This window comes from Conger conger, chromosome 7, assembly GCF_963514075.1.
Source record: "Conger conger chromosome 7, fConCon1.1, whole genome shotgun sequence".
NCBI lineage: Eukaryota > Metazoa > Chordata > Actinopteri > Anguilliformes > Congridae > Conger > Conger conger.
Window position 1 is genome coordinate 12,343,014 of NC_083766.1, and position 20,714 is coordinate 12,363,727.

Below are 20,714 nucleotides of genomic sequence, written 5' to 3' on the forward strand. Positions count from 1 at the left end.
TTCATACAAAACATTATCAGAGATTGAGCTCACGTGCATTAATGTTGAAGCTGTTTAACGATGGTAAATGCCGTTCAGAGAATCTTTAACCAACCACACAATATATATTCTTGTTGATGTTTAATTCAAGAGTGCAGGCACCGTCAGACATAATTACAACACTACCAAATGTACATGTAAAATATTTAGAAGTGTAAAAACATTTTATATCTGTATGCATTTAATATGCATTTGTATCTGACACTAATTTGAGAGGAAGGTAGTTGCTTTTTTGTCTTTTCCAGGAACAATCAACCCCTACCCTCGAGGGAAAAGCAAGGGAGTGGCATACTAATCTAATTAAACAAATAAACTGGCAAATTAAGAGTTCCCATGGAGATGGGAACGGCGCACTAAACGGCCTTTCAAAGGCTCTCTCCCCTGGGGGGGTCCCTCCTCTGTGTGCCACATCTCCTCTGAATATCTATGAGAAGCGGCTATCAGCTAAAAGCGCTGTACAGTGGAGAACTGCCAATGCATAAGAGTGAACCCAATGCAATCTGTAGGCCAAAAACAGTCTCCCAGACACACATATCGATTATCGCCACAGATTCTTTTCCGAGTGCGGGTGACTAGAGAAACATTAATCTAGCCCTTCAGATGGCGAATTTCACGGCTCTTAGAAACGTCTTCCTCACAACTTGCCGTATATGAGTGGCCCATAGAGAAGCTTTTCTTTTTTTTCTTTTTTATTTGTTTTCTGACTCGCTACTCGTTGGCGTAGCTTTGAAACAACCAGCGGTAAGCATTTGATCTGGAACAAAAAAAACGTCACTCACAATCCAGACAGAAGGAAAGACGGCCTCCTGATCCGGATAAAATCATCCTGAGCCATCATAAAAGCAAATATTCACAAGGGGAACATGTATATTTAATACAATTATTTCTGGGGCCTGTCGGATTTAAATGAAAAATGCTGATGCGTGCCTTAATTTCATTGCTTCCCGGGTATAAGGGAGCCATAGAAAGTGAAGCGAGACTGCGAAGCAGCAATAAAGGCAGGTTGAGTTAAAAAGTGACCTTTTAATATTGCGCGGTGATGATAACAGAGACTACGGTATTGATTACTATGGTCATTATGTGACAACTCAATTTAAATGCAAAAAAGGTCCAATCCTTTGAAAAGCTTGAACCCTTTCCTGCCACCGTGCTGTTATCTCCTTCACATAATCACGGGTTCATCCTCTCCTTGGTTTATACAAAAAGTGATGGAGTAAAAGAAGGAATGACAGGAGGAGAATAGGGAGTAAAAGCAGGCGTGATAATACAGAGATTATATTGGTATTGGGGTACACGATTGGGTACTTGATCGGGTTCATGTTGGTGTTTGTGATAATGCCGGGGCGAAATCAGCGTGCGTAATAATATGTGGACAATAATATAGGGACCATATCGGTGTGTCTAATAATATCGGGGACCATATTGGTGTGCAAGCTAATATCAGGACCACAGTGGTGTACATAGTAACATCGGGACCATATCGGCGTGCAGGATAATATTAGGGCAATATACAGTATGTATTGACCTAAATATTTTAAAACAAATTCATTTGTACCAGCGGAGATTATGGTCAGTATGTTGATGACACCTGATGTGCTGCTGATGCCTTAAATGAAGTGAAAATGATCAATAATAACTAGGCATCACCCTAATTAGTCACCTCAACCTCCTTCTATTATTTACATTTAGTCTAACATTTGACCAAACAAGCAAAGCTATCCAGAGAGTCTAAAGCTCTATCCTTAATATGCAAGCTAAAATATTTTGTAATGCAAATAATTGGCATACATTGATGTATGCTCATATACTTCCTCCATGAATGTGGACCCTTGCTTTAATTTTACATTTCTGCTATATTGTAGAACAAGGTACCTGTATCAATCAACATGGCCAAATAAATATTGGCTATTAATATTGGCCCTAGTATTTCAATATCACACCTCCCTAGTAAATAGGAACAAGGGACAAAGTGGGCTTGAAAATTGGACTTCTGATCAATCACTTGTCTCTCTTGTCAGAAGACTGATAGACTGAAGATATCTCCTTCGAGGAGCATAGCTGAACCAACAGTTGCTTTGGATAGAGATTATGCATGCTGCAATCGATAAACATGGGACCATGAAGCTGTGAAAATATGTATTTATCTGTGAAAAAGGATATCCTATGTGTGCCTCTGTGCAATATTGGCAATCAATGGGTGGGGAGTTACTGTTGGAAAATATTTAAAATGGAAACTATAAATTTTACATACTTACTAAAAACTGTTTTTAAACATCCAATGCAAATAGAAACACTGGATATTTCTTGGATTCTCAGACCTATTTCTTGGATTCTTAATTTTCATTACATTGAAGGAACATTATAACTCATAGCTCACCCAGTCATACATTCTTGTAACGCAGTGACTGCCAACATGGTTTATGATGTACACTCCTGCCTTGGATGTACAGTATATGTCAAATAAATAAAGACATAATCAAACTTGATAAATGGACATCCACATCAAAAATCCTAAGTGAACAGAAGTATGGTCTAAAAACATGGCTGCCTTCATGGTCGTGGTAAAGGATACCACCATTTTATTTTTCCCACTGACATGACACCTACACTCTCAGCTATAAAGTGACAGAGGAGGTATCCACTGTATCCATTTTGTATCATATTTCCAAAATGTAGGCTGAAAGTACAGTAATGTACTCCGTGGGTACAACTAAGTGCTTTTACCAAGCAAAACAGCTACAAATTAATTATATATTGCCGGCTAGCTACAATTTCATGTAATTTTAGGGTACCTCCCCAGCAGCAAACATTAGTACATTTTTAGCCACTTTTCATACCTTTATTTCTGAGAGTATAGCTCATTTTACTCATCAGAGATAAATAAGCAACAACAAAAAATATATATATATTCTGTCCTGCCAGCTGGCTGGTGGCCAGGTCCAGACAAAGCGTACGCCACCCAGCCCCCAGCCAGCCAAGGCTTAATCTCTTTTATTGCTGGCTGTCGCTGCCGATGGAGTCGGCCCCTTGCACTGCTTCAGCATGGCGCTGATGGCTGAGCGGTCTGAACACATGTCAATTAGCGGCCCACGTACAAACAGCCTGCAGTCGGGGGCCAGCTTAGGCTGGTCCGGTTCATTGAACAGCGGGCCTTGTGGCTACGGGCAGACCTCTGTACAGTAGGTGAGGCTCCCCAGCAGTGGTTCTCGCTCCCGGTTCTGGAGAGCCGCAGGGCGTTCCGGCTTTTGTTGTTACTCAGCACTTAATTTGTCAATTAAAGCAGTTAATTACACAGTTAACTCGTCTCACCTGGTCTGGATCGGTCGCTGATATTGCGGTGGAAACAGAAACCAGCACGCCCTGCGGCTCTACGGTGACGGAATACGACGTGAATACTTCGGAGCACCTGCAGGTGAGGTGTTGCTTTTCATTTTTCCTTCCCTTCATTCAAAAATTTTGCAACTAGAAATACTTTTGCTCGATTGTGCTTATTCCCTCATCCTATTGAGATGGGAACCTTTATCTTCAGTGTAATACTAAAGGAGACTAGAACAACCGTTGCTGAGAGTTATAATTTGGATTAATTATAATCTACATTCCCCGCCAATTTCATTCATGGGTACATTTCACTACAATGAAAATGTAGGTACAATGAAAATGTACTGTTGATACAAAACTAAGTGATCCAGTGAGCATCCACGTTTTTCCAAGGAGCTATATTGTGTCATTCTGTCACTTCCTGTTTCACTAGAGTAGAAAAGTGAAGTAACAAACATGCAAAATCCCTGTCAAACACCAACCTAAGGTAGATTGTCCAACAGAACAATGAATCCAAGTATGCATCAAAAGAAAATCCCATGAAAAACATGTGGTCTGAACTGAAGAGGGGTGTATGCCAAGGATATCAATGATTCTGAAGTTCTGTATGGTCAAAAATCCCTCCAAATATATTCTCTAATCTTGTCACAAATGATAAGACTCATGGTTATCATCTTTGCCAGGGGTGTTTGCACAAAGTATTAAACCTGGGGTGCCAATAATTGTAGAACCTGTTTTTTGGGTTAATATTTATTTTTTATTAGAAAAATGGAAGACTTTGGTTATTCAATTGAATCAATAATAAGGCATGCTGCTTTACAGGTGTTGGAAAATAAAGCTTATGTCAATAAATATTATTGATTTGTTTTTTTGTGCATATTTATCATACAGCCGTACTGTATATGAGGCCATTTTATTATTCCAACTCCTGAAGTTATATAATTAATCCACAGAGCCAGAGAAGTCCATGTTGTTTCATGATTTCATCCAAGAACATGAAGTACTCAAATCTCAAGTGGTGACTGGGTGTAGACAGCATTGGTGTGTTTTGTGTATCCAACAGTGTGTTCTTCCCTGTTTTGTAGCAAAAAGGAAGGGCAATCATTTAACAAATCTGCTTCTATCCCTCTCTTTGTGATGTTATGGTTCACTTCTGTCAAAGATCAGATGTTCATTGTGGTTTGTCAATGTGACAGAGGGATCTGTCCCTGGCTGTGAGTGGTGCACTAACTACATCAAACCCCCATAATCGTACCATTTTTGTGTTTGTTGGTTTCGTTTTCATTCCGCAATTCAAATCGCTTTCCATAATTTCGGGGGTGCACACCCGGCTGCTAGCTCACGTTTCCCAGGGCAAACACACGCAACACATCCACTTCATGTTCATACCCTTACAGTTAAATTGCTAATTCAAAATAACATACACATAAATGTCTTCGTCACTTTGTTACTGTTTATTGTTGTCAGTTGTTAAATGTTGTGGAGCACTCTGTTTGTTGTCCGTGTTTTCATTTGTCCGTGTTGTTAGGTTTGTGCATGGCATTGATTTGCACATGCGCGTTGCCAGCCAGAGAGTTGGAACGCGCCGTTATTCGCAAATGCGATTTACATTACATTACATTATTGGCATTTGGCAGACGCTCTTATCCAGAGCGACATACAGTTCATTAGATGAAGCAGGAGACAATCCTCCCATGGAGCAATGCAGGGTTAAGGGCCTTGCTCAGGGGCTCAATGGCGGTGTGGATCTTATTGTGGCTACACCGGAATTAGAACCAGCTACCTTGCGTGTCCCAGTCATTTACCTTAACCACTACACTACAGGCCGCCCTTTTGTACGAACTGTCAATAACTGGAGTATGGGATGATGTAATCCCAATTATGTAATTAGTTATTATATTTATTTAAGCTGTGCAGGGATATAAATCAGCTGCCATCACCTATGTAGAGTGAGCACAGTAAATGCTACAGGTGGTATGTTCCTGGGGGAGGGGCTAAGCATTTATAAGGAGCCCCCGACCTTCTTTCGTGGGGGAGAGTGGAGTTTTGTTTTGAGTAAAGAGCCAGACTGTAGCTGTGCCATTGTTTTGAAAGCATCTTTGTGTTCATGTAGTTACTTGTTTTGTATTTCTCATTGGAAGTATATATTTTTTTCACTGTACATACATTCTTCCAAGGATCACTGTGAATAAACCAGTTGCACTGAAACCTCTAATGCGGCGGAGCCATATTTCGTACGTGCCAAGACTGCCCAAGACCATCCGGCCTGTGCTAGACGACAGTCAACTGCCCACATATAGCAATTGATGTACATAAAAGTGAACGAAAGTGATCAAAACACTAAGTACCTGACATCACAACATTCCCGAAGTTCACATCAATATCTGATGGGACAGTTTTATGAACAAAGATGGCAGTGTTTGATTTTATTTGTATATTTGGGTTTTATGAATCACTGTGCTGAACATCATGTTTATTTTTGTTTATCTGGAGCAGGGGTGTCCAATCTTATTTGAGATTTCAATTACTGTTACAAACCATGGTCTTCAATCAAGACCATGAAAAATAGAATCAGGTGTCTCAGTGCTGGATTAAAAGAAAAACCTGTGGCCGCATCAGCCCTAATTGGATACGACTGAACACTCCTTAAAGTGTATAAAGTTTAATTTTTAGTATTCTCGCTCAAAACAAATGCTTATCAATTCAAAGTTGAACTGAATTAAGGCACATGACTGAAAACAATATTTTTCTCCTCTGACCAATGATGTTTGGTTGTGGAATTATGTGGAACGTACAAACTAGTGATGTCTCAGTTAATTAAATTAAAATGGTCAGCATAATAAATCAAGACTTGCTAATAAGTTGCATCACACAAACAATAACTCAAGACTTGACAGTTAACTGCATCACACTGATAATGGCTCCAGACCTGATAGTAAGGTATTGCTATCACAATTAGTTAGGTACATAAGCGAATAGCTAGCTCCTCCAAACAGTAAATCATGTGGCTGCAATTCAATATATAAAGCATGCAGACATGGAGAAGAGGTTTAGTCATTGTTCAACCAAGCATTAGAATGGATGACCGAAGTGACTTTGACAGTTATGATTGCTGATGCCAAATGTGGTAGTTCCATCAGCTGGAACAAACAGCTGCCCTCCTGGGATTTGTATTCACTATAGTCTCTTTTAAGTTTACAGAGAATGGTGTGATAAACAACATAAAAACATCCGGTTAGTGGCAGTTCTGTGGGAAAAAACATCTTGTCAATGAGAGAGATCAGAGGAGAATTGTCAGACTCAAGAAAGCTAACAGAAATGCCACCATTGCTCAATTAACAACTGTTACAACAGTGGTGGGCAGAAGGGCATCTCTGAACATATAATTATTTGAACCTCGAAGCAGAAAATAGCAAAAGACGGAACGAAGGGTTTGACTTCTGTCAGTTAAGAACAGGAAGATCAGGCTACAACGAGCATGTGATAAAAAACAGATGAATGAAGATTGAATAAACAGCATGTGTCAATGGTCAATGGATGAATGGCTTCACCTGTTTCAGGGTGTTCAATCACATCCATAGTGCAGGTATAAGAGAGCTTTCAGTACATTGTCTTAATGGTGTCTGGTAATGGTGTTTGTCAACATGAGAACCAGAGTTGTGCCAATGAAAGTCAAGGAAGCCACTATGAGGCTGAGAAATGAGAAAATACAGTATGCCAAACAATAGGCAAAATAAACTGTTAGGAACATCATTAAAAAGAAACACTTCAGTTTATCAAAGTGCCCTGCATAGTCCACAGATCTGAATCCAACAGAGCACCTTTGGGATGAGGTGAAATGGGAGTTTTCACAGCACAGAATGTATGGCCAAAAAATCAGCAGGAACTGTTTGATGCCATTTATTTACAGTTCATTATGCTGGGTTATCACTGAGTTTATTTTTCGACAGAAATTACATGTTTCTTTGAGAAAACATGGCTTTGTAGCGTTTAGCAATGTGCCTATTATTTCAGATTCTGCATTATTCAAGTTTTTTATTTTTGCTCTGAACTGAATATCCACCATTTAATGATAAGCCATTTCTTTTTTTCTATCTGTCATCTTGAGTCAAATCCATGCACCCTTTCAATCAACTCCCCTGCCATTTGGTAATTGTGCTGCTTGTCAAGCACACTGCACTGGAGTTTCAACTTTCAAAATGTGAGAGAAAATTGTGGAGAAAATGTGAGAATAGATGGCTTACTCAAAGAAGCATAGAGACAGACTAACAAATAAAAATCAGTGACAAAGCAGTTACATGCTTTCAGTAGATTGTTTTATACCGACAAATTTTAGAAATAATAATGAATTTCATAGAGAAATAATGGGAAGATGAAAGCACTTTATGCTATTGACATATAAAAATGAACCTGGCTGTTGCTCTTTAAAAGGATGGTGAGATTGCTTGTAGCTGAATATATAAATGTAGCAGAAATACAATAAACGGATTTATGAATGTTAAAATGTACAAATAATGCTGCTTTTGTCAAACTGGATGCCAGAGACCTTTGACGGTTGGTTTATTATTCAGAATATGATATCCATGTATTGACAATTAAATATATCTCATTTATGTCAGTTCATTTTATCTATAAGAGTCGATGAGCTCTTACAATAAATGAATCTGGTGCATTAGGGGTAGAAATTTCTTGAAAAAGATATTCATCCTTAATGAGTAAATCCAAAACGAAAAGCACACAAGCTATTCATCAACCACATTCAGATGAGAGTCAGTCATAAGATGGCCGCCACAGAAGCAGATATTTCTCAGGCGGTTCTTCACCGTGGTGGCTTTCTGCATTAATCACACTCGGCGATGCCAGGCACACTCCACATTCCTTTCAGCTTCGATTCCTCTAATCTACAGTGAACAAAGCTTAGGTCTGAGGCAACACCTGCTTTGGTCTGATGTAAATTCCCCTTCGAACAGATCACAAGAACGACAAGGTGATTCCGTGGAATAATAAACAATTTGTGTCATTAGTCTGCTGTAGACTGATGTCACTTGAACTTGTGGTACTGTACCAATATGGAGAGTGGGGGGTGGCAGATGCATATCTTATTACTGGCCGTAGCGTGCACGGTGAAACAAATGGAGAGAAAAGTTAATTTGCATAACAGCACAGACCAAAGCATCTCTAGAAAAATCGAAGAAAAAACAAGCATATTTTATCAGGTAAAAAAAACAGATACAGCGTTCAAATTGACAGACTAAACTTTGGCATATGTTCTAGTCTGTGAGCGTGTGCCATGTTGAAAGCCAAATAAGAAATAAAGTGAAGGTTAACCAAAAGCCATGAATTAACAATGGCATCTTTGGGATATTCATAGCCTTGGCATTACCCCCAAAGCAATAACAACAACTCTGCATGAGATCCTCGTTAAAATCCTTTCCAAACTTTTTTGTCTTTTTTTTCAACCATCCAGCACACAGTTCCAGACAACCTGACTTTTGCATGCCATTAGAAAGATAGGATATCAAAATACGGAATATATGCATCCAAAGACTGTATTCTTTGATTGAAAAAAAATAAAAGGCGAAATAAAATTCTGGAAACCAAGACAAAGGTTCTTAAAGTTAGCTGCATAGCTTGATCTGATAAGGGTAAGGATGATCTGTTTAGCCACATTATGTAGATTCTTAAAACAACCTTAACTGAAAGGAAATCATTTATTTATTGATATATATTTATTGATATATATATATATAGAGAGAAAAAAAGCAGTGCATCCTGATATATAGAAAAATCCACTAAATCACTAATCACTACAAACAAACAAAGATACACCACTCTGTTAACTACTGAGTTAGCTTTCATCATAACCAGCAATCTGTTCAAGATTGTTTCATCTGCATGTCTGTCATAAATGGCCTATTATCCGAGTACGGAGAATGAGGAAGTCTACATGTTCCCACATATAATGTTGATAAAATGTGCACAATTTTGCAATGCAAATAAAAATAATTGTATTAGGCCTAGGCTACTTGCTCAGTGACTTTTTTTTTTAGTGAGTTTATCATGTAATCTCCCTAACGTGATGTTCTGAAGCTTTTGTGTTTGATTGATAAGTCATTAGACATTGCATGCTATATCACATTTTAGGGTTTTATACAGGTATGTATGTGGCGTGTAATCCATCATAAAGCATTGCATTTACATAGGAAGCATAGCATATCATTTAGAAGTTATAAGCCATTAGACTGAAATTCTTGAAGGTTTTACATTACATTAATGGCATTTGGCAGATGCTCTTATCCAGAGCGACGTACAGTTGATTAGAGTAAGCAGGAGACAATCCTCCCCTGGAGCAATATGGAGTTAAGGGCCTTGCTCAAGGGCCCAACGGCTGTGGGGATCTTATTGTGGCTACACCGGGGATCGGAGCACCGACCTTGCAGGTCCCAGTCATGTACATAAACCACTACGCTACAGGCCACCTGTATACTATACACTTCAGATAAAGTGTGAGCTAGAAGCTCAAAGCAGCACTGGAATGTCAGTGGTATTCAATGAGTTAACAGCACACATTGTTACAATAGCATGGCATGCTAATCCCACAATAGACAGTTATAAAATGAAGCCTTGCCCTAGCTTAACTGTCTGAGCATAGGATGAGTCAATATAATCTATGAGTAAAAATTCAATAAAGCTTTGAAGTTTCTATATGGACTTTTTAAAGCAGAGGATACCATTCAGCTTCTGACTCTGAACTATGTTAAGGCCTCAAATATCAATGCTACATACTGCTACAGCGCAAACAGAAAAACATACCCGGTTTTCACTTTGGCTTTTCGAAAAACAGGTCACGCCATTTAAGAATAGCCATTTGTTTCTGTCTGTTTCAAACTTCTGCTGACACCTTTTTCATAAAACATCAGTTAGCTTGTTATTGTTGTATTTGTTTTTCTTTTTCATACACTATTGTTCTTAAATTTGGTGAAGGTCAAACAACAAAAAGAAATCTATTTTTGCCAGGACCCAACTGTGGATTCAATCAAAATGACAAAGGCAGCTATTGTAAATGCACAATTCAATCAAAAAAATAAAAACAAAGGAAAAAAGACTTAAATAAATCCACCCTTATGTTAATAACCATAGGATTTATGTTAATCCATGGGATAATAAAAAAAATGTGGACTTAAATCAACTGCTGTCTTGTACGTGCGGGTTACAGACACATGCATTGTACTCTTCTATTTCTCATATGAACCAACCCTTCATGTTGTTGTTCCGCCAAATCTGCAGAAGCTAAATTGGGGGTAATCCAAGACCTGACGGAAGTCACCTGGAGTATTCAAGATTGACAGGAAGTAAGTACAGTAAGGCTTGTTCAGATTGCTACGACGGCAATTTTCCTCAAGGCACAGGTTTCACACAGTACCAAGATGATGTTTTCATTATGAAGATGAAAAGAGCAGCTGTTACATAGAAATAAAATACAAAAAAAACCTATTCAATTTCCACAGACATTACTGAGAGCAAGAAAGCTCAGAAACGCACAGCCCGGGCCATTAAGAGACACATAACTTAAAAACGCCATTACGTTTGCAGCATAGCGAACCCTAGTTCATTCGGCAAGTTCATTAATATAAGTCTGTTTTTCCTAGCGATGTGCTCCACGGTTTTTTCCCCTATCTCAACTAATTGGACTGTGCCAGGTAGCAGGCAGTGTGGCGCACTATTGCTTTGAGTATTCGGCTGCCCTGCCTTTGAGCGCCGAGGGAAAGAGCACTCTCGAGACGTCAACACTTTAGATTAAACCATTGAAGTGAATTCAAACATGTGAATTCATCAGACAGTATCAGCCGTGCTGTGCACGGTCCCCTGAAATATTAATCATTAATAGAACCATCTTATTGAACCGCTGCAGAGCTCGAGTTATCTTTTTCTCATTTTCCTTCTTGCCAATTTTCCAACTTAAAATGGAATGGGGAGGGAAAACAAATCGAACAAATAATACCTCCTTGTTATAAATTTTATATTAAGACTTGTCACCTTTAATACTTATATCAAATTACACGACGGAAAGTTTTGGAGATAACTTGTATTTTCATTTTTTTCCCCCTGCAGCTTGAGTATGAATTTCATCAAGCATAATTCATATAAATTAGATATTTATGACTCAGCAGGAGGATGAGCATGGTATGTGCACAGATTCTTTATTTTGCCATATGAAGGCGGTGAGATGACTTTTGGCTCCAGCGGAAGTCCAGACCACACATCTGCGGTTCGCAGCTGGATGAATAACGTGATAGAAATCGCTCCCATTACGTGCGGTACAGCCGAACCACGGTGAGTTTTCTGATATAAGAAATGCTATCACCCCCAGTGTCTCCCCTTATCCATGCATCGCCTTGGCCGATTCCCCAGGTGCGTGGTGAAGACGAGTGTCAACCGCTCTGTCACCTTTTATTTCCGTCGAATTGTCCAGGGAGACAGAAGCTACCAGTCCAGCTAAAGACCCTGCAGTCACCAGGAAGAGAGTGATCGATAACTCCCCGGGGGCCGTGCTTTAGGAGCTAAAATCCAGATGCTTTTCTCCAGTCTCTCAGTACAAGCCTTAATCTCACACCCAACTTCCCTCAAAACCCCGGCCATTTTGTACTTTTATTTTGCAAGGCATGGAGGAAGAATGTGTTCTCAACATAACCGCTGTTTGTACGCAGCTTGGCAGCATATCAGCAATGCCCTTTATTAATGTTACTTTATTCCGTATAAAAATTCACTGGTAGTGTTGCGATACTACCGCGTATTCCACGTTTGCCAAATGGAGACTGCAGAGATTCATTAGAGGAAAAAGTGAAAGGGCCTTCTTTCAATCGTGAGGGGCTACAGCTTCCATTAAAATCTCAATTTACCCCAGAGTTGGTTATGTACGGATAATCTTTTTTTCCCAGTCTGTGCTAAGGGGGCTTGGCTGGCCGCTAATGAGTAGCATGGTAATTTCATGGCTCAAGGGCCCGAGGTAGCTTGGCACTCTTCAGACGTCGGAGCAGTGTCTGGATTCTGCTCAAATCTAGTTTTTAGTCATTCAGCCATGGAATGATGACACTGTCAAACAGTCATTAGATTGGGGGGCCTCTTTTCATGTGGTTCACCTCTGTCGCGCCTCTCAGTCATCTGTCATTCTAAAATGTTTGGATGTGTACAGAATTGTATTAGCGGTTTGGAAATATTATCGAGCACCACAACGTATTTTCACACAGAAAATAGGATCCTCTTTGATGGCACCGTCTGTAACTCTTACAGTCGTAAACTCGATGACATGCAAAGTACACTCATAATAGAAAACCTAAGCGGGGATTCGGTATGAAAACGGCAATATTTCATAATGTAATTACTTGTCAATTAAGCTTAAAATGTGCGATTGGAGTTTGACGATGAGCTTGGAAAAAGTTGCAGTGGCTATATTTTCAGCTGCTCCAGAAAGACAGCCTGACATGGCTAATTAGAATGCGTGGGCATAGCAGTCTCATCATGACAAACCATTCTACCTTCCCAAACGGTCGAGGAATGAGCAGATTTAGCATTAAGACGTTTGCTTATCTTAAGATGTGCAGCATGGAATAGAACCGAATACGAAATTACAGGTACGCGTAGACATGTTGACAAATCCACACACTCTGCACGGAAATATGCATAATTCTCAGCCTTTCAAGCACAGCCTAAGATCACCTAAGGTTACTGCTTTTAGCTAATTGGGTTACTTAGCATGAGAACTGCAGCAAGCCCGGTAGGACATACAGTGTTTAACTGTGGAGCGAAATTCCTTCTTGCTAACCGAGAATTTCAGAAAGAGAATAATAACCGCTTCTGAATAATAACGAGCAAAGTAGGACATGGTAGTTTTGGGCATCATTTTTAAATGCATAAATATCCAATTATCTGGTGCATACACCAGGAGCGCACTGCAATAGATGGCCTGTGTGTGGGGAAAAAAAAGAGCAGGGAACTAAAACCAACAAAGAAGAATATCCCTTTTTGGAAGATAGTCACCAACATACAGTATAAGAGTTAAAAATGAAAAGAGGTGCTGATTAATAGTGTATTACTCCATCTTTGTCTATGCTTGCAGTGATTTACTTCTGCCCAGGAAGCAGTCCAGGACCAAATCCACATGCAATCTGTCACAATTTCACAGTTTGCGACCAACAAGCTATTGATTTGTGAGGAACTTTTATTTTCTCCATTTTGTTTTGTAGGTATTTAATTTGAAACTGTCAAGCAACCGGACAAATGATAACAGAGCGCAGCCGTTTAAGGAAACCCTCTGAGCTTTTTGGGGGTCACTGGTGTGTCAAATAATAAAGAAATATGAAGGATTTTACATTCCCACTTCTCTGTTTCAACCCACTCGTGCCACTTTAAAACTTAACTGCTCATAGATCAACTACTTAAGATGAGCTTAATTAAGCTTAATTATGGCTGTCATATTATGCATGTAAAGGGCTGTACAGATGCAGTGAGTTTGGATGCTGAAAAGTGCTGGTTATATAATACAGCTGCAAAAATCTCCACCGGGTTCACTTACATTTTTGCTTTGAAGGTACCATGGACTTCACAGGAAGATATAACAGACACAGACTTGCGTGTTTTATGTTACAATCGTGAAGAGCTGGATTTCACCTGGACTCTCAATCTGTAATTTTTTTTAACATTCTCATGATACTTTTGGCAAGAAATGAAGTGACAGCACTACCCCCTGGACCTGATTAAAACAGAAAAACAAACACACATGAAACAGACTGATGTATGACTAATTCTAATGTCTCCGTATTGCTGTTTGTCAGTGTTCCCTTTGTAGTTAACAGCCACATCAATCTGATAACTGCCGTTTGTACAATATCAGTAGCAGGCTTCCCTTGCATCTTTTCTGTTATGTTGCCTCACAAAGTATGAATCACCTAACGCAGCTCAGGCTGTCCAATTGACGGTGGAACATTTGACGGTATTCTCAAAGATGTATATTTTTGCATACAATTACATTCGTGAAAACGTGCATACGCAGTTATGTATTATATCCATAGACCCTTTATAAAGAATGTATAATGTGATCCCTTCAAAAGAAAAAAATCAAATGAACAATGCGAAATGTGTGCTCTCCGCCGAAACACTTCAGATGTAGTACAAGAAAATATACAAACAAACAGCAAATGCTGATGTTTTTGCATAGGAGTTTGCTTTCTGACAGCACAAGAATAGCATTTTATAATAGGCCTCCTGGGACAGGTATACGCCGTCATTTACATTCACTTTGTGCTTCACACAAATAAATAGCATTTCACACTTTATATTTCTACAGGAGACTGAAAGTATTTTGCCTGCCGTGTATGCTGAACAACAGACATAAATTAATTTCAAATGACAATTGAATAGATGCTCTTTTTTCCATCATGTCATTCATATCAGTGCGTATGGTAGACATTATTTATACCCTACGCATTACTATTGTAAATTATTTATGTAAGCTCATGAAAAATAGACAGGTGGAGTCAATTACAAAGAATCACTTGATGTGGGTAAAACCAATAACTTCAGAGATGGAAACTCATGTGGAATACGGGTTGTTCGGTACTCTGGCATGGTCATAATTGAGAGAGTGAAACCTAAATGCATCAATTTTAACTTGAGTCATTTACTGACTGAGTTATGTGCATCATTTGACCTTTATTTTTTAAAGCAGGCCGTTTAATAAATAAAAATCAATCATTTAATCAATCAATACTCACTTTTTTTGTATTAGTGATGACAATAGAATCTATATATTGTTTAATAAGGAGCTTTAAAATGCGTAATTGCTGATGTGCTACTGTATTTCCTGGTTCAGCTGACAAGTCAGACTGTTATTTCGTGGTTTGTATCTCTGATGGTTCTACTGTAGTTATTTCCATATTGTACTACCTTAAAAGTCCAATAGTTAAGCTAGATTTAGAGTAGCGGTAGGCTAAAATAACTAAGCTAAGCACAATGACCCAAATGTTCAGGCTATTCTCACTCAAGTGCAGGCATGATAGGTGTTCTGAGCCATTCTAAATGGTCATTTGCATTTGCTTTGAATTTCCACATGCATAATTGACTCCAGATTCCTCTCTTCAACATCTGAGGTGAACTACCTTGCATCCTGTGCATATTAGCATTTGTTTTGTCTACGTGTAAGGTAGGACATGCCTTCAGATTCATAAAACATTGACACCTAAGGGCACAAAATGATCCTAAGGCCTCAATTGTTTTTGACTGCACAAACTTTCAGGTTTATTCTATTTGACATCTATGGGTGTATAAGGCATAGGTCTTAAATAATAACGTATTCATGAAATGGTTCATAAATTAAATTGTTCTGTTGAAAGAAAATCAAAGGGTTTAACGTGAGACATTCAGCTACAATGCAGATGAAACGTATACAAAGACTGCCCAGTTATGATCATCCACAAACAAATTAAAATACACATATCCTATGCTGCTTACAGTATGACTGGGTGGTGAGTGTAAATGAACACAACAATTGTGATTCCAAAAAAAGAGTAATGTAACTAATGTAAACTATCAAGTCGCAGGTGATCCGTGTTAAAATAGATAACATTTTAAACATATTATAGCAAACAAAATGAACGTATATTGACACAGGAAAAATAATGTCTTCACTGCGGCTTCAAATAATTGTAAATAACCGTTTCACACAGTTCATGACCTGTTCAAAACAGGTTCCAGTGTTTGTCCTAGATTTATTGTCTGGCTAAAAGGGGATGTTTTATTACTGAGGTTGTTATAAACATCTCCACAAATCTCGACTCGATATAAATCCCCAATGCATTTATATCACATGATTTCAGCAGTAAAACAAAAACACACATGACACTTCGGCAGTGCATAAGACTGGACATGATACACCAGTGAACTGAACAGAAATGCGCAGCCACACAATAAGTTGCTCAACGATCGGTTTGATGAACAGACGTACATCTCAGAAAATGGCATTCTTTTATGCTGCTTTATGTTCCTATCAGTGTACTACACAGCAGCGCTTGATGGCTCCATTTTGGATCTGCCAAACATCAATCACACACAGCTCAGAGGCTGTGAGCACAGCCTACTCAGAGATTCAGTCATGTACATTGTTACTGCAACATTGTCTTAGCCTCATATTTCCACAGTCTGCACGAATGCCGCTGTTATCAGTTGTATTTAGTTGTCATAACTGAACAAATATACTGCATGTGTATAATCTTCAGTGGCCTTTGTTGACTATACTTTACTCATGTCAACTCTTTTACAAAAAAATAAAAAATTGAGGTATACAAGACTTGACATTCTATATATGCGATGTGATATTTGGTGTTTAATAAAAGCGGACACTGTTCGATTGAGCTTTTTCTTCTTTGCTGAAAATGTCAGCAGTATTTTCCACCACATTAACAATAGATTTTCATTATGAAATAAATGAACAAATAACAAAGGAGGAAAATGTCAGACAAGCATTTGTTTATGTCCCCTTTGCTTATAGTCAGTCGCACCGGCCAGTGAACATTTTCAGCTTCTATAAGAGGCTATCAATTGATGCCGTTTGTATGATTAATAGAACCACGGCTTCCGTCCCTAGCGTTTCTCTTCCTGGACCATCTGGCCATTTGTTTTAATTTGGGCCCATTAATTCAAGGCAATGTGAGTGTGTCTGAGGATACTACGCTTATAATTGCCAGTTCAGTCCTGCCTGCTGGGATATGAGAAGCAACACCCTCCTTGAAAAAAATAGAAAAAGACTTTGTGCTGAAGGTCACGGTCCAGTAGACCAGACCCGGGTCAAATACGTAATTGTTTTGGATTCAAATACTGTTCGATTTTATCTTGCCTGGTGCAATTGAGCCAATTAAGAGGACCAGAAGGCGGGGTTTGCACTTTTTGAGGTATTTGATAGGTACCAATACACCAGACAAGCTCAGTAAAGCATAGAAAAGTATTTGAGTCCAAAGAAATTATGTATTTGGTCCAGTTCTGCAGTAGACTACATGTAGATTAATAATTTCTCTGAAAGTTATTTTACTTTACTGAGACAGAGAGAGAGAGAGAGAGAGAGAGAGAGAGAGAGAGAGAGAGGGTCTGCATTATGGATGAAGACTAAACTTATTCTCTTCAGAAGAATATCCCATCCTTGGTGTCTGACTCACCTATTCCAACTTTAATAAGATGTGAGAGATGAAACCTCAGCCAAATCACAGGCCTTTTGGACTGACTAATTACACTCACCTACTACACAATTTTGAAAAATGTGTTCTGGGGTGGGTGTGTCCATCATATTTGCATAAAGTATCCTCTTACCAATCAGGTGCCGGCAGTGTTCCATGTAGCATTGATCCATAACAGCTGGCATTCCCACTTCGAGAATGTATGTTAAGAAGTAAACTGACAAATTTGTGCGCATCAACTATTTTTTCAATACCTTGGTTAACATCTATGTGACATAGAGGCACCTTCAAAGTGGTACCCTAACATCCTGATTGGGGCAGAGCCAAAGTGGAGTGGAGGAAGTAAGTAGAATTCAGATCAACACGCAGCTCGACATGGTTTGACCAGCTCAAGCTATATTTTGAAACAGCTGGTAGCTCAGACGAACTACCAGCACTAGCCGGTTATTCAGCGCATATCCAGCTAGACTAGCTTATAACCTTCTTGACCAGCTCAATTTTCAAGCTGGCATAGCTGGATTTAACAGCAGGGAGTGTAATTACCCTTTAAGCCCTAACAGGCAGACCATTTTTAGCACGAGGGGGATGGCCGTCTTTGGGCCCTCTTTTCCGCGTCCTCTGCCGCGTGCGGTAAGGAGAGACGCGCGCGCCGCGTCCCGTTGGCACTCTGCGCCCGTTATCGCCGTTCCGCACACGACAGAGGTGAAGCGGCGCCTTCCGCTCCCGCCTCTCGTTAGGAGCGACTCTGGCGAGGTACGCGTCGCAAACAAACTCCAATCTCACGCCAATTTTCTCGCCCTTTTCCGGCATCGGTCCAAGCGGGGGGGGGGGAGGCGAGGTGTGAGTCAGAGCGCCGCGCCTATATCCGCGGAGCATAAATTACCGCCGCCGATCGATGGAACTAGCTCCTTTGTTTGTGTTCGCTACCTGCGGTTTCCTCCGGACCTTTCCGGAACGAGCAGGGTTCACGTGTTTGACGGAAAGCCCTCCCGCCCCCCTCCCTCCCCTGCGCTGTCGGGGGATCTCAGGTGCGTTTCGGCAGGCTGATCTCTGCGGTAATCTCTTAAAATCCATATCACGGTTTCTCTCACAGTCAGCGGAACGAGGTCAGGCTCGGCCTCATATATCATCTTTCCTGGCTACAGAAGACTCGTTTTGATGTTGTGAAGAAAGGGCAGGCCGGAGGTTTAGAGGCCGATGGCGTACGTACAGTAGGTCACTCCACAGGACTTCTCTCTGCTGTTCCAGCAACGTAACTGCAGCTACGACCCATCGATGCGCTCTAAATCTCCTCACCTAGGCCGTGTAAAGCAGACCCACGGCTAACAGCAGTAGAGGTTGCACCGGCTATGTTTTTTAGTATGTACTGGTTGTTAAGTTCCACCGCTCAGGGAGATGAGAGGGAAAGATCAGAACGCACAGCGGGGAAAAGTGCTGATCAATTCAGAACAGACACAAGAAGCTAACCAAGAACCGAGAACCCTGATGAGAGGACAAAGCCACAATGATTCCCGGCTACAGCCCACGCACGCACACACACACACGCACGCACATACACACACGCACACACAGGCCCTCAGAAGCACAGGCAGGCCTGCACGCAGGCACACAGACACACACATGCAGGCCTGCATACATGCACACACACAGAAGCCTGCACGCCCACACATACAGACACACACACACACAGGTGCTCACAAACACAGACACAGGCCCACAAGCACAAACACACACACACACACACGCAGGCCTGCACACACACACACACACACACACACATGCAGGCCTGCACACACACGCACACACACACACACAGGCCCACACGCACACACAGACACACATTTTACATTTACATTTTAAATACATAGGAAGTACTGTTTTAAACATATAGTCATCATAAGTGAAATATTATTATTATTATTATTATTTATTTTTATTTTTTTTGGGGGGGGGGGTTAGACAAGAGGGATAGGGATATCAGAAAGGGGGGCGTGGGCACCAATGCCCACGCTACAGTGCACCGCAAGCTCTTACCGTTCTCTCCGTCAGACTTCCTCTCCTGCTCGGTGTCGGTGAGGGACAGCACGGAGTTGGCTCGGCTGGACAGGCAGGAGCTGTGCTCCGACTTGATCTCGTGCATCCAGAGCCGCAGGGCGTGGTCCGGGGAGGGGCCTCCCTCCGTCTCCGTGTCCACGTCGGAACCCAGGGCCAGCGGGTAGCCGCGCTGGGGCACCGAGCGCAGCTCCACCTGGTAGCTGGGGCAGAGCATCTGGGGAGGCTCACAGAACTCCAACTCTGTGGGAGAAATCATCGGGGAAATCATCTGAGACCGCGCCACAGGATCACCATGGCGACAGAAATGCAGGCAAATTTCATCTGATTATTTACATAATGAGAGCTTAGAATTATAAGGTACTGACTGACATCGGCGTAGTAAATATGCTGTTGATAGTTTTTTGATATTCTACATTCACAGAATAATTTTAGGGTGTATGTCATTTTGATCGATGAACAACTGCCCTGCATTTCACTTTTGTTGTGTACGGTACGATGTCAAAGCTTTGAAGCTCAATATCTCAACAAGACAGATAGAACCTTATAATTCTAAGGTGACGATAATGTGAACAAAATAGTCCAAAAACATAAGTCATGTACAAAACCAAAGTTGACTTATAGGGCCTATTGTTGCAGGAGGTTTTATACAACAGGCTACATTAAAAAAAAATTCTGGCCACAAGAATTAAGATTTTTCATGCATGCTGCCTGAAATTAATGTAATTTACATAATTCAGTCTTGACAGCACAAGCCAAATACCACGTTTCTCTTTGTTGGTTTTTCTCTTGTGTAAACCCTTCTTCAGTTCATTTACATGGAAATGATGAACAGCTGGATTGCAACATGCAAACTTGTTGTTACTAATATTTAACTTTGGCTAACAGGTGTTATCCTGTCAAAATAATAAAGACATAAACACAAGTGTCTTGATGTGGCATGAAAGCATTCTACTCCCTCGTTCAGTTTTTTGTCACATAAAAGATTCACTTTGACACATTTTCAAATTCACTTTTGCCACATAAGACATTCATTTTGACACATTTCCATATTCACATTGTGTGTAGACTGCAAAACATCTA

The 20,714-nt window shown here is 40.3% G+C and overlaps 1 protein-coding gene across 2 annotated transcripts in view; it reads right to left on the reverse strand.

Annotated features, from left to right (window-relative positions):
• tenm1 (teneurin transmembrane protein 1) overlaps positions 1 to 20,714 on the reverse strand; it is a 198,295-nt gene that overhangs the window by 160,862 nt on the left and 16,719 nt on the right. For both annotated transcript variants that reach the window (XM_061247745.1, XM_061247744.1), the window contains exon 2: positions 19,614 to 19,874. In XM_061247745.1, the coding sequence (XP_061103729.1) occupies positions 19,614 to 19,874 (261 nt within the window). The remainder of the gene's footprint in view (positions 1 to 19,613; positions 19,875 to 20,714) is intronic.